Below are 15528 nucleotides of genomic sequence, written 5' to 3'. Positions count from 1 at the left end.
AGGAGAAGCTGTGTGGGAGAGTGATGTGAAAGAAGCCGTTTCTGCAAGCACGCCACAAACAGAGTCGGCTGAGGTATACAAAAGCACATTTGGAGAAGCCAATTTCTTTTTGGAAGAAGGTCCTGTGGACTGATAAAACCAAGATTGAGTTGTTTGGTCATACAAAAAGGCATTATGCCTGGCGGCAAAAAACACAGCATTCCAAGAAAAACACTTGCTACCCACAGTAAAATTTGGTGGAGGTTCCATCATGCTTTGGGGCTGTGTGGCCAATGCCGGCATCGGGAATCTTGTTAACGTTGAGGGATGCCTGGATTCCTCTCAGTATCAGCAGATTCTTGACAATAATGTTCATGAATCATTGACAAAGTTGAAGTTACGCAGGGGATGGATCTTTCAGCAAGACAATGAACACCGCTCCAAATCTACTCAGGCATTCATGCAGAGGAACAATTACACTGTTCTGGAATGGCCATCCCAGTCCCCAGACCTGAATATCATTGAACATCTGTGGGATCATTTGAAGAGGGCTGTCCATGCTCGGCGACCAACAAACTTAATTGAAATGGAATTGTTTTGTAAAGAGGAATGGTCAAAAATACCTTCATCCAGGATCCAGGAACTCATTAAAAGCTACAGGAAGTGACTAGAGGCTGTTATTTTTGCAAAAGGAGGATCTACTAAATATTAATGTCACTTTTCTGGTGAAGTGCCCATACTGCATAATGCACCTGTCAAATTTTGTTTGAATGCAGATTGCACATTTTCTGTTAGTACAATAAACCTCATTTCAAGGCAGAAACATTACTGTGTTCAACAGTTATTAGATATATGAAACTGAAATAGCTGTTGCAAAAAAAAACACAGTTTTTATAAAACATTAAGCTTAAGATTAATAGGGGTGCTGTAAGAGTCATGTCGGTCTGGTAGTCGTGGGCAGGTATATCTCGCCCAGGTACTTGTCCTATGTGAATTAGGCCGCTCAGTATTTTCAGGATACTCAGGGGTTAATAAGTGTAGGAATAAAGGATGACCAGCTGGGGGTTTTCAGCGTCAGCCTGGGGCACACAGAATGCCTGTCTGTGTGAGACAAACGTGAGTGAGAGCTGTGCTCATGATCTGTGTAATGTTAGCTGGGAGGGAGAAGCCCCCCAGTTGTTAGATAGCAACGTATTTGTTTAGTTAGCGCCGGACAGGCTAGGATTTATTTTTATGTTTTGTTTTCTGTATTTGCTTTCACTTTAATAAACCTGACCTGAGGTCAGTCAACTTGGAAACCTGCTGTCGCCTCAGAATTCAATGCACAAACCACATGACCTTTGACCCCAGCAAAGGCGATCCCGGACTGTTTTGTTGCATTGTGGTGGAGAATTGCGGGCAACACGTGGCACAGGCGACAGTATGGAAGACGTGGTGAAAGCCCTAGTGCAGGCCACTGCCACACAGCATGAAGCTAATCGCTTGATGGCCGCACAGCTGAAGGAATTAGTGGACATGACGGCTGCAGACCGCCACCTTCTCCAACAGGTGGCGCAGCGCCTGGTGAGCATGCCTGAGGTAGACCCGGAAGCAGAGTCCAGAAGGATCCATGTGAGTCGGTACTGGCAAAAGTTGACTGCCGAAGATGACGTCGAAGCATACCTGACAACATTTGAGCGGACGGCGTTGAGGGAAAAGTGGCCGAAGGCACGATGGGCCGATTTGATTGCTCCGTTTCTCTCCGGCGAGGCCCAAAAAGCTTACCATGACTTGGACCCGGAAGTCGCTCAGGACTTTGAGAAGCTGAAAGTTGAGATCCTGGCCCGGCTAGGTGTAACGACTGCTGTCCGTGCACAGAGGGTACATCAGTGGACATACCAGCCAGATAAACCGCCGCGGTCTCAGATGTTCGACCTGATCTACTTGACAAAGAAATGGCTGCAACCCGAGGTACTGACAACCCCAGAAATAATCCAGCGGGTTGTCCTGGACAAGTATCTGAGAGTGCTACCTCCAGCGCTGAAAAGGTGGGTAAGCCAAGGAAATCCCACGACAGCGGATCAACTTGTGGAGTTGGTCGAGCGTTATTCAGTGGCAGAAGGACTTCCCGACGAAACCGCTAGCACCCGGTCTGTGCCTTCTCCTCGTGGAACCGGTAAGACTGTTCCAGCGACTACGGGTGAAGGAAAATCGCCAAAAACTGTGGGGGAGGAACCCGGGACTGCTCGCACTCCGAGACCGAGAGTATGGGATGGTGGTCTCAGTAGGGGGCCTGTTAGGTGTTTTCGTTGCCATGAGAGGGGCCATGTCTCTGCGAACTGTCCTGTTACCACCGAACCCATGCAGTGCGAAGTTACAGACTCTAAAAAACGCATGTCTTTGGTGACCCGGCTAGTGAGTGTGAATGAGGGTCAAAATGATACAGCGAAACACCTGTGTGAATTATCGGTTGGTGGGAAAAATGTTGTGGCATTACTAGACTCTGGAAGTGTGGTGACTCTGGTGAAAGCTAGTCTGGTGGCACTTCCATCTGGTTCGTCTGACAAATTTTCTGTAACGTGTGTGCATGGTGACACCTGCTCATACCTAACAGCGGTCATACCGATTTCCACTCCCTATGGGTCTGTGCAACACAAAGTGGGACTCGTTCCCACATTGCTACATGATATAATCCTGGGCAGGGATTTTCCCCATTTCTGGCAGTTATGGGAGAATCAGTTGCTCCTTCACCGTAGCTGTGAACCTTCCCCCATGCCATCTGGAGGTCCCGAGTTCCTAGACGAGACCCCACAGGAAGATGTTGCTGGGGAGGTTATTGATACTAACCCTCAGTACCCCTTCTCCATTATGGCGGGGGAAACGGAGGAAACTGAGGAAACTGAGGAAACTCAGCGAGGGGCGGAGGCAGACAGCCATCCAGCACCCTGCCTGCCCGATTTGGGAGTCCAGTTGGATGACTTCCACAGCGAACAAATGAAAGATCCTACCCTGACTCAGGCTAGGAAAAATGTAAAAATGATAGATAGTGTACCCGTAGAACCTGACACTAGGCTAGCATACCCGTACATGGTTCTTGAAAATGATTTACTCTACCAGGTAGAAAAAAAAGGGGAAGACACTGTGCAGCAGTTAGTGGTACCCAAACCTTATCGGCGGAAGGTACTGGACCTGGCCCACGGACATATAATGGGGGGACATCTGGGGGTACAAAAAAACATAGAAAGGATATCGCATTGTTTTGTGTGGCCTGGAATACACAATGATGTGCGTAACTATTGTGAGTCCTGTCCAGAGTGCCAAATCTCGGCACCTAAACCTCGGTTCTGTAGCCCTTTGGTACCCCTCCCTATCATTGGGGTCCCTTTTGAGAGAATTGGGATGGATTTGGTTGGGCCCCTTCCCCGGTCCGCACGTGGGCACCAACATATCCTCGTCATCATGGACTATGCCACTCGCTACCCGGAAGCCATCCCTTTGCGTAACACTGCTACCAAAACGATCGCCAAAGAATTGGTGCAAGTGTTTAGTCGGGTAGGAATTCCAAAACATATACTCACCAACCAGGGGACTCCCTTTATGTCGAGGGTAATGAAGGAGCTCTGCAGACTCTTACAAATAGATCCGTTGCGTACATCTGTCTATCACCCTCAAACAGATGGGTTGGTTGAGCGGTTCAATAAAACCTTAAAACAGATGCTCCGGAAGGCGATAGACAAAGATGGGAAGAACTGGGATTACTTGTTACCCTATTTGCTGTTTGCCATTAGGGAAGTTCCCCAGTCTTCCACAGGATTCTCGCCTTTCGAGCTATTATACGCCCGTCGTCCCCGTGGACTGTTGGACGTCGCAAAAGAAACCTGGGAAGGTCAAGTCACTCCCTTTAAAACGGTGATAGACCATGTAATGCAAATGCAGGACCGTATTGCTACTGTCATGCCCATTGTTAGGGAACATATGTTACAGGCCCAGGGAGCCCAGAGGCTAAGTTATGATAGAGGCGCCAAGGTCCGTACGTTTGCACCCGGGGATAGGGTGTTGATCCTAATCCCTACGGTGGATAGTAAATTTCTGGCGAAATGGCAGGGCCCCTTTGAGGTCGTGGAACGAGTTGGTGAAGTGAACTATAAAGTGCACCAGCCTGGTAAGAGAAAACCAGAACAGATTTATCATGTGAATCTGATAAAACCCTGGAAAGACCGCGCTGCCCTAACAGCGGATCTGCCCCGTCCAGTTTGCTCACCGACCGTACCGGAGGTGCAGATTGCCGAGATTCTCTCTGAACGACAAAAATCTGAGGTTAAGCAGTTTTTGTTACAGAACCAACAGTTTTTCTCGGAAAAACCTGGCCAGACTAGGCTAGTGAAACATGAGATTGTCACAGAGCCTGGTGTCACAGTTCATGTGAAGCCATACCGGATTCCGGAAGCACGCCGTGAAGCCGTCTCCCGGGAGGTGAAGGCAATGTTGGACTTAGGAGTCATTGAAGAGTCGCACAGCGCCTGGTCAAGTCCAATCGTGTTGATACCTAAGCCGGATGGCTCTATACGGTTTTGCAATGACTTTAGGAAACTGAATGCGGTTTCTAAATTTGATGCGTACCCTATGCCCCGGGTCGATGAGTTGATCAACCGGCTTGGTAAAGCCCGATACATTACGACCCTGGATCGAACAAAGGGGTACTGGCAAATCCCTCTGGCCGAGGCGGCCAGAGAGAAGATGGCATTTGCTACACCGGAAGGGCTGTTCCAGTATATCTACATGCCGTTTGGACTTCACGGAGCCCCAGCAACGTTCCAGAGATTGATGGATCGAGTCTTGAGGCCCCACAGGCAGTACGCTTCTGCCTACCTAGACGACATCATAATTTACAGCACGGACTGGGAAGCTCACCTCCGGAAGATACAGGCGGTGATTGATGACCTGAGAGACGCAGGCTTAACGGCGAATCCCAAGAAATGTTACATCGGCCTTGAAGAAGCCCGATACTTGGGCTACATGATTGGCAGAGGAGTGGTTAAACCCCAGATCGACAAAATACAGGCCATTCAGGGCTGGCCGCAACCAGTGAACAAGAAACAAGTTCAAGCTTTCCTGGGCATTGCCGGCTATTATCGCCGGTTCATACCCAACTTTGCGACCATGGCTACCCCCTTGACGGATCTTACCAAAGGGAGGGATTCCGTCATGGTAAAATGGACCTCAGCGGCTGAAGAGGCCTTCCACAGTCTGAAACGGGCTTTGTGCTCTCAGCCCATACTAGTGACTCCTGATTTCAGCAGCGAGTTTGTGGTGCAAACTGATGCTTCTGATACTGGTGTCGGAGCTGTACTTTCCCAGGTAAGGGACGGAGTCGAACATCCGGTCCTCTACCTCAGTCGGAAACTGAATGTACATGAGCAGAGGTATGCCGTGGTTGAAAAAGAGTGCCTAGCCATCAAATGGGCTCTCGACTCCCTCAAATATTACCTGACAGGTAGGAAGTTTAGGCTGGTCACGGACCATGCCCCTCTCAAGTGGATGCACCTCCACAAGGACCGTAATAGTCGGGTAACCCGGTGGTTCCTTGCCCTGCAGGCTTACTCTTTCATGGTGGAGCACCGCCCCGGGGTTCAGATGGGGAACGCTGATGCCCTGTCCCGTGTACACTGTTTCGAGAGTATTCTTGCTCGACCTGAGTGGTCTGAGTGGGGGGGAGGATATGTAAGAGTCATGTCGGTCTGGTAGTCGGGGGCAGGTATATCTCGCCCAGGTACTTGTCCTATGTGAATTAGGCCGCTCAGTATTTTCAGGATACTCAGGGGTTAATAAGTGTAGGAATAAAGGATGACCAGCTGGGGGTTTTCAGCATCAGCCTGGGGCACACAGAATGCCTGTCTGTGTGAGACAAACGTGAGTGAGAGCTGTGCTCATGATCTGTGTAATGTTAGTTGGGAGGGAGAAGCCCCCCCAGTTGTTAGATAGCAACGTATTTGTTTAGTTAGCGCCGGACAGGCTAGGATTTATTTTTATGTTTTGTTTTCTGTATTTGCTTTCACTTTAATAAACCTGACCTGAGGTCAGTCAACTTGGAAACCTGCTGTCGCCTCAGAATTCAATGCACAAACCACATGACCTTTGACCCCAGCAAAGGCGATCCCAGACTGTTTTGTTACAGTGCCCAAACTTTTTCATATAACTGTACATGAGTATATATAATGTGTATAAATGTGAGAATTTGTGTGCATATTTGTGTAATGAATTATGTGCACACCTGTCTTTCTGATCCTTTCCTTCTGATTCGACAAGACCAAAAATGTATTTTGAAAGATGACTAGCTTTTAAAATAATAATTTCGGTATAATCTGTCAGGAGAGGTTTAGACCATATGTGTCTATGTATAGAACAAACCTGTATTATGTACACTGTGTGCACAATTATTAGGCAAGTGAGTATTTTGACCACATCATCATTTTTAAGTATATTTTCAAATTTGAAGCTGTATATGCTTGGATACGTATTGGATGTAGCAGATCAGATGATGTGTATTTGTGTAATGAGGGAGGGTAAGGACTAAAGATATCAACACCCTTTATCAAGATTTGCAGAATTATTAGGCCCCTTTTTTCATCAGGCAAAATGCAACAAAAAAGACATTTAGCCTACCCTGAAAAGTCAAAAGTCTCACAAAGGGATGCAGCACTTTTGAAATTGCTAATATATTGGGGTGTGATCACAGAACCATGAAAAGTTTTATTTTAAATGAGAAAAAGTTTCGCAAAAAAAGTCTAATCAGAAAACAATTTAAATATTTATTTTGGTGGAATTTTGGATTACCACTACTACAAATTAAAAAAGTAACAGATTAAGGCTAAGTTCACATTAGCGTTGTGCGACGCAGCGTCGGGCGCCGCTGCGTCGCCGCATGCGTCATGCGCCCCTATATTTAACATGGGGGCGCATGGACATGCGTTGTGATGCGTTTTTTGACACATGCGTTTTTTGCGGCGCACGCGTCAGGGCGCACAGGACGCAGCAAGTTGCATTTTTTTTGCGTCCAATTTCGGCCAAAAAGGACGCATGCGTCGCAAAACGCAGCGTTTTAGCGTGCGTTTTGCTGCGTTTTTGTTTGCGTTGTGCGTTGCGTCGCCGACTCTGCGGCGCACAACGCAAATGTGAACGTAGCCTAAGACATGTTAAGAAAAGCTGTAGGTGTATGATGTGGAGTGAAGTGGATTTCCGCACTGAATTCTGATCCTTGGGAAAAGGAAATCTTAGCTAAAGCTCTATCGCACAAACATTCAAAAAGGTAGAAATAACAAAAATGTCTAAAATAAGTAGATTTGTTATTTAGTCCACATTTTTGGTGCAATTTGAGATAGAATTCCGTCTGTAAATACACAGTTGAATACTGGTACCAAGTCATGATTTTGTGAGTGGGTATTTTTGTGACCAACTTAAACCCCAAAGTGAATTAACCACTTTAAATTTTCAATCCAGTTTACCTTTCTTGTATTCGGTTTCATATTCAAAGTCTACCACTGTTCTTTCTGTCTCAAGAAGATCAGGAAGTTCATTGGAACAACTGTTGTAAGTGGAAGAAATAAAGAACAGCAACAATTCTTTTATGGTATTTGTTTGACATTATAATCGTATTAGTTTAGTTTTAATATTTGCACATAATAAAAGTTGCTTACATACTATGATACGCGGAGCTGAATGTGTCCACCCTTGCAACCAACTTTTATTAGTAGGGACTTTTGACCCGTCTTCCAAATATTAATAGATTTGCCCGTTGCTTGTGCAATTAATTTCAATTGTAATTATAATCATATGTAAACTTTAACTCCTTCCCAAAATATGCCCTACATGTACAGCACCTGTTGGGTGTAAGTGTATGGAGCGGTTTATGGCACTGAGCCTACTCCATACATTGCGAGTGCTGGCTGCTAACAGCAGCAATCAGAGCAAGTTGTTGGGATGCCATTAGGCTGCAATGGTTGGCATCTGACTGAAGGCTACTGTTGCAGCAATCTGTTTTGACCCGTGACTGGACTATATAGGATATTGTACAATTCATTATATACTGCAAAATACTGCAGTCCAAAATTGGATTTAAAATAGTAAAAAAAAAATAATTCAGAAATAAAGAAATAAAAAAATAATTTAGTACTGTTACATCCTCAAAAGTCTGATCTATCAAAATATTAAATTATTATACCCTCCAAAAGCTTTCCAATAAAAAGAAATGCAGGAATTACAGTTTTTGATTGATGCTGCTCACCCAATAAAATCCAACAAAAAACAATCAAAAAATACGTGAAGCAAAATGATTCCAAAAAATCAGACAGCTTGACACCCAAAAAACAAGCCCTCCCAACAGGTTTGTCAATAGAAAAATAAAAAAGTTTAGGATCTCAAAAAAATATATTAAATATATTAGTTAATAAAATAAGAAATAATGTAGTATTTGGGTATTGCTATAATCGTACTGACCTGAAGAATCATATTACCTGGTCAGTTTTACCGCAATGAACGACGTAAAAAAACCCCAAAAATTACAGAATTGCTCACACTTTAAAAGACCTCTTAAGGGTATGTCGACAGAAAAATAAAAAAAAGTTAGAATGCTTTGAATAATATGCACTACTGCTGCAATCTGTGAATGCAGCCTTACAATCTACTGTAGATAATTTACAAACTCACATCTCCCTGATACAGAAACAAACTATTGCAGGTAAAAGCAATTGTGCTTAATTTAGTATTTACTTTCAATTAGGGTATGCGTCCACGTTCCGGATTGCATCAGGATTTGGTCAGGATTTTTCATTAGTATTTGTAAGCCAAAACCAGGAGTGGGTGATAAATGCAGAAGTGGAGCATATGTTTCTATTATACTTTTCCTCTAATTGTTCCACTCCTGGTTTTGGCTTACAAATACTGATGAAAAATCCTGACCAAATCCTGATGCAATCCTGAACGTGGACACATACCCTTAGGGTATGTTTCCACGGTAAGTAAACGCTGCTTGTTTGACGCTGCAGCATCAAACAAGCAGCGTCCAGATGTTCCAGCATAGTGGAGGGGATTTAATGAAATCCCGTCTCCACTATGCGTGGAAACCCGCACGCGGCGGCCCTGCGACTCCGGACATGCTGCGCGTCTTTTCAGATCGCAGCATGTCCGTACACCTTGCGGGGACGCAGCGTCCCCGCAAGGCATATCACAGGGCCCTATGGCGAGTGGTGCGATGATCCCGGATGTGTACTGTACACATCCAGCATGATCGCGTCCCAGAAAGGGGGCGGGGCTTAGCGCCGAGCGGCTTCGCCGCTGCGGCGATACCGCCGCCCCTCCGGACCGTGGAGCCATACCCTATTACTTTATTTTTGCTTTCCCAAAAAAGGTAAAAAGGCCGCCAAAGCCATACCCAATCCCGAGAAACACTACAAATTAAATTGCTTTGTATGTAATGTATTTTATATTTCACTATAGACACTTTAATGTAATATGTGGCTGTAGCATTTTTTGCTTAAAAAGACAGTAAACTGAAGCTAGCAAAGAAAAGGTTAAAAATGAAGTGTATTAATCTAGCCTAAAACTGAAAAAAAAAACTTAAAAAAATTGGGCATATTTTTTTTTACCGAGACTTATCTCATTATATACTTGAAAATCCATGTGTGGAAATCCAACTTATAACTAGCTGTATTGAGGCTGCATTAGCACACATACAGTGACATACTGTATAAAAGTTTGGGTACCCCAGGTCACAATTACTGTTATTGTGACTAGTTAAGCAAGTAGAAGGTGAAATGATCTCTAAAAAGGGATAAAATCTAAGATTTATTATTATTATTATTTATTTATATAGCATCATTAATTCCATGGTGCTGTACATGAGACGGGGTTACATCAAAATACAAATATCACTTACAGTAAACAAAATTAACAATGACAGACTGATACACGGACACATTTCCTTTGTATTTTAGGCAAAAAAAGGAAATATACAGTACAGACCAAAAGTTTGGACACACCTTCTCATTTAAAGATTTTTCTGTATTTTCATGACAATAAAAATTGTACATTCACACTGAAGGCATCCAAACTATGAATTAACATACAGTATATATAGTGTCATTTTTTACATTTTAAAAATTACAAAAAAGAAAATGGGCTGATACACAAGTTTGGGCACTGCTGGAGATTTATTTCCTCAGATAGCCTTTGCCAAGGTTTCAGACCTTAATTAGCCTGTTAGTGTTATGGCTTGTTCACTATCATCGTTAGGAAAGGCGAGGCGATGAAAATTTCCCAGCTTTATAAAAAACAGCCTCTTCTAACCTTGTGCAAGGAAACTGCAGAAAGATCACGCAAAATTTCTATGAGAGATGCTCATAGGATTGCTAGAAATGCAAATCAAAACCCCTGCTTGACTGCAAGATACATTTAAAAAGATTTAGCAGTAGGAGTTGTGGTACATTGCTCTACTTTTCAGAGACACCTGCACAAAAATGGCCTGCATGGAATAGTCATCAGAAGAAATCCCCACCTTTGTCCTCATTATAAAATTCAATGTCAGAAGTATGCAAAAGAACATCTAAACAAGCCTGATGCATTTTGGAAACAAATCCTGTGGACCAATGAGGTTAACATAGAACTCTTTGGCCACAATGATCAAAGGTATGTGTGGAGAAAAAAAGGGCACGGAATTTCAGAAAAAGAACATCTCACCAACCATTAAGCATGGGAGTTGATCAATCATGCTTTGGGGTGGTGCTGCATCCAATGGCACAGGGACCATTTCATGGGTAGGGGGAAGAATGGATTCAAATAAATTTCAACAAATTCTTGATGCAAACATATCATCACCTGTAAAAAAGCTGAAGTTGAAAAGAAAATGGCTTCTATAAATAGATAATGATCCTAAACACATTTCAAAATCCGTGATAGACTACCTCAAAAGGTGCAAGCTGAAGGTTTTACAGTGGCCCTCACAGTCCCCTGATCTGAGCATCATTGAAAATCTGTGGCTAAACCTTAAAACAGCAGTGCATGCAAGACTTCTCAGGATTCTCACAGAACTAGAAGAATATTACAAGGGAGAATGGATGAAAATCCCTCAAACAAGAATGGAAAGACTTGTCTGGCAACAGAAAGCATTTGCAAGCTGTGATACTTGCAAAAGAGGGTGCTACTAGGTACAAACCATGAAGGTTGCCCAAACTTTTGTATCAGTCCAATAAGAAAATATATTTTTTAGTCTAAAATGCAAAGAAAATGTGTAATCTTTAACTTTAGGCCTTTTAGAGATCATTCCATCTTCAACTTGCTTAACTGTTCACAATATCAGTAATTTTGATCAGGGGTGCCCAAACTTTTACATGCCACTGTAGGTTTGTAGAGTTTGCAGAAAGTTGTCCCTTATTCATAAAATAACTTACTGGACGTTAGGGGATTCCACCACTGAGATGCCCATCGATCCCAAGAAAAGGGCTCGTTATCCCAAGAATGGGTGTAGAATCCCTTATGAACGGAGCAGCAGTCTGCTCGACTTTCACTCCATCCATTGTCTGGGGGACTGCCGGAGAAAGTTGAATATAGCACAGGACTATTTCCATCACTCCCATAGACAATGAATAGAGCAGAGGCTGAGCATACACATCTGTCCTCCACTCAAGACAAGGTTCTTCAGATCTACATTCTCAGGATCCAGAGTCCCTTTCTCAGGATCACTGGGGTTCACTAGCAGATCAATGTCTTCCCACTTTTTACTGTTCTGTGAATGGATGTAAGTCACGGCTCCAGCAGGGAACTCTCCATTCTGAACTGTCTGCAGTGAGCCAAAATGTCTACAATCATTCTCAAAAGTAACTAATAGCATCTTGAGACAAGCTTATTGGAGCTGAAACATCCCATGGGTAAATGAAAGGTTTATTTCACTGGGTGTGCTGCCTCACTCTACATATTAGATGACAATTATTATGGTAGGTTCTTTTTCTTTTTATTATCACTCATATTATTAATTACATTCTAATTCTGATATGGCAAAAATGGTAACATTTGCTTCTACATGCGTTTGCGCCACTAACCTTTTAGAAAGATCATTAAGATAATCATCATGAAGGGTACTGCAAGAAATACGGCCACCAATGTCACTGTTTGTCTGACAACCTAGGTCCTGCCAAGACTAAAATAGAATGATAAAAAGAAGCTTAGATGACATGACCAAGTGCAAGTCAAAATGGAATTTACCGTTGCTAGTCTTTCACTATATTTATACATATTTATCATATTTAAGTGATCCGCCTTAATGATAATACCCTACGCTGATTGATTACTAACACATTTTTCAATCTTATAACAATATATGATTCTTGATGCGTTCATATCTTAGAAAAGATTGTTCAGTCTAAATTCAGCTTAAGCCCAAGTTTCCAAGGGGTTAAAATAACACGTGAAGTACAAATGGTTAACATGCTGGGTCTTTAAGGTATCAAAGGTAAATATCTGATGGTACTACATCTTTCTCTTGTTTTTCCGTCTGTGACTGTTGACTACTCAGACGCACCCATATTCCACCATCCCCTATTAACTGCTCAGACAAGTTTACCATTTCTGTAATTGATTTACTGGGATGATTCCCTGCCATTATAATCCATGAGTGCACGATTAGGTGAAGGATTCCTGACGTCCTGGGAATCCTATGTAGTACCTATGGACACAGTCAATATATGGCTGTCACAGCCAGTGATCCATTTAATGGTGAGCACTGAAAGGAATTATAAAAGCAGCTAATGAGGTGGCTGGTCTTATTATTAAGATTATTTCCATATTATGTTCTGACTGTCACGTTATTGTGCAAAGGGGATGAATATTAATGCACTAATACTAGTACACACAGGCAGATATGTTATACATAACCCATTTTTAGAAGCAGAAAGCCCTACCCAAACAAATGAATAGTCTAGAAAGGTAAAAAATACATTCCCCACCCTTCTCTCTTTAGTCCGGCTCATATTGTAGAGCAGCAGGACAGCCACTTTTGGATACTTTCCCCTACTTTTTAATGAATTGTCAAGAGCTGACATTCTATGGTGCACATGATGAACATGATAATGAGGAGTAACAATGCATATGATTGTTGATTAAATGGCATTGATTATTCACTAGGGAAGTTATTCTGCTGCCGAATAGCATCTCAACGTTATTTATGATATGAATTGCATACTGCAGCAAACTTTAATCTGTTGAAAAGATAATATATGGTAAATTAAACATTAACTACATTGCAAAATGATTTAACAAACCTCAGATGTGCTGCAATAGGACCCCTTGTCACCATCATCAGAAGGACAAATTGCATCCATACGCACAAGCCTTTGATGTTTAAACTTCTGACAGCTGTATATTTGCTCTGCGGATTCTTCATAGTCTTTCCTCATCTGTCAGAGAAAGGCAGAGAGTAAGAAATATTTAGGCTAAATCTTATAATTATCTGCTTAATGCACAGCAAGCTGTATAAAGTCCAGAATTTAGTTCCACTCTATAAACACGATGCCTGTATATACAAATCAGTGGGCCCTACTTGCACCCATGTAAATACATCTCAAAAGAATCAAATATTGCTGTGACATACATATATTCACCAGGGAATACCAAAGTTAACCCTACTACCAGCCTCCGGCAACATAGTGGTTGCTACGTAACTGAATACTGCTATGTGCTATGGACTCACCTGGCAAGGTGGCATCTATAAGCCGTAGCTCTGGGTAAGCAGGATGGACCAGCACATTTGATGCAACAGAAAAAGACAGCACATGGATCAGTGAAGATCAGGATAGCAGGGTATGAAGGACAGTAAATGGGCAAAAGAAGCTAAAAGTACTAGATGCTGATGGACAGTCACATACAGGAACAGTGGTGAATTACATGCAGTCTGGAACGTGCAGCAGAGATATGGTTAATAGCAGAGACGTATGCAAACAAGAAGTTGTAGAATGGATATGGTTAATAGTGCGCATGAGCTAACAAGTACTTTGATAGCAGAAATGAACAATTTACTTTTAGTTTGAAACAGTAGAGCTGAGAGAGGATTCACTGGTCTGAGATCAGAAATACTGGTGGTTGCTGGAAAACAGGCAAGAGTTTGTAGAAAAGAAAACTAGGCAACTGGCTGGAGGTAAGTAAAATGAATGATGAATCTAACTCCTGAGAAACATGTGGTACATAGTAGGACCTATGCTTCCTGAATACTCAGGCACATATGGATGCCTGAGTCAACCATAAAAAGACCTTGAGTAATAACATCGGAAAGTTTGCAATTTTCAAACTTAATTTTTGTACCCTTAAATCAGAGAGTGCTGTCACACAAAATAGTTAATAAATAACATTTCACACATGTCTACTTTACATCAGCACAATTTTGGAAATGTAATTTTTTTGTTAGGACGTTAAAAGGGTTAAAAGTTGACCAGCGATTTATCATTTTTCCAACAAAATTTATAAAACCATTTTTTTAGGGACCACCTCACATTTGAAGAGAGTTTGGGGGTCAATATGATAGAAAATACCCAAAAGTGACACCATTCAAAACTGCACCCCTCAAGGTTTAATAAACCCTTCAGGTGCTTCACAAGAACTAAAGTAATGTGGAAGGAAAAGATGAACATTTTAAGTTTTTCACAAAAAATTTACTTTGGAACCAATTTTTTTTTATTTTAACAAGGGTATCAGGAGAAAATTGACCACAAAACTTGTTGTGCAATTTCTACTGAGTACGCTGATACTCCGTATGTGGGGGAAAGCCATTGTTTGGGTTCATGGCAGGGCTCAGAACAGAGGGAGCACTGTTTGACTTTTTGTATGACAAAATTGGCTGGAATCAATGGAGGGTGCCATGTCGCATTTGGAGACCCCCTGATGTACCTAAACAGTGGAAACCCCCCAATTCTAACTCCATACCTATCCCCAACACACCCGTAACCCTAATACCAACCATAACCCTAGCCACAACCCTAACCCCAACATATCCCTAACCCTAACCGTAATCCCAACCATAACCACAACCATAACCCTAATCATAACCCTAACTCCAACACAACCCTAAACATAACCCCAACCCTAGCCCCAACCCTAACCCTAGCCCCAATCGTAACCCTAGCTCTAGCCCCAACCCTAACCCTAGCCCAACCTTAACCATAGCCCAACTCTAACTCTAACCCAACCCTAACCCTAGCTCTAGCCCCAACCCTAACCCTAGCCCCACCCTAACCCTAATGGGAAAATGAAAATAAATACTTTATTTTATTATTTTTACCTAACTAAGGGGGTCATAAAAAGGGGTTTGATTTACATTTTTTTTATTTTGATCATTGTGATAGGGTCTATCAGAGTGTTCAAAATGAACCAGCAGATCTCAGCGGGCGCACTGCGCATGCGCTCGCCATTTTCTTCCTGGAGACAGGACCAGGTGATGCAGGAGGGTCCATGGACACCGGAGGTACGCGGGGGGTTTGGGGGACCCAATTTCTCTCTTTGATGTGCTAGATCATATCAGAGGAGAGATAAATT

General features: G+C 42.8%; 1 protein-coding gene across 2 annotated transcripts in view; it reads right to left on the bottom strand.

The window, feature by feature from the left end:
- Positions 1–15528, bottom strand: part of CARD14 (caspase recruitment domain family member 14) — a 106274-nt gene that overhangs the window by 30514 nt on the left and 60232 nt on the right. For both annotated transcript variants that reach the window (XM_077251436.1, XM_077251435.1), the window contains exons 9-11: positions 13266–13400; positions 12048–12145; positions 7461–7540 (exon numbers count right to left, since the gene is read on the bottom strand). In XM_077251436.1, the coding sequence (XP_077107551.1) occupies positions 7461–7540; positions 12048–12145; positions 13266–13400 (313 nt within the window). The remainder of the gene's footprint in view (positions 1–7460; positions 7541–12047; positions 12146–13265; positions 13401–15528) is intronic.

The sequence above is a fragment of the Ranitomeya variabilis genome, chromosome 4 (assembly GCF_051348905.1).
Source record: "Ranitomeya variabilis isolate aRanVar5 chromosome 4, aRanVar5.hap1, whole genome shotgun sequence".
NCBI classification, from domain to species: domain Eukaryota; kingdom Metazoa; phylum Chordata; class Amphibia; order Anura; family Dendrobatidae; genus Ranitomeya; species Ranitomeya variabilis.
The sequence above is the reverse complement of the archived record's forward strand: the minus strand, read 5'-3'. Positions and strand labels throughout refer to the sequence as shown.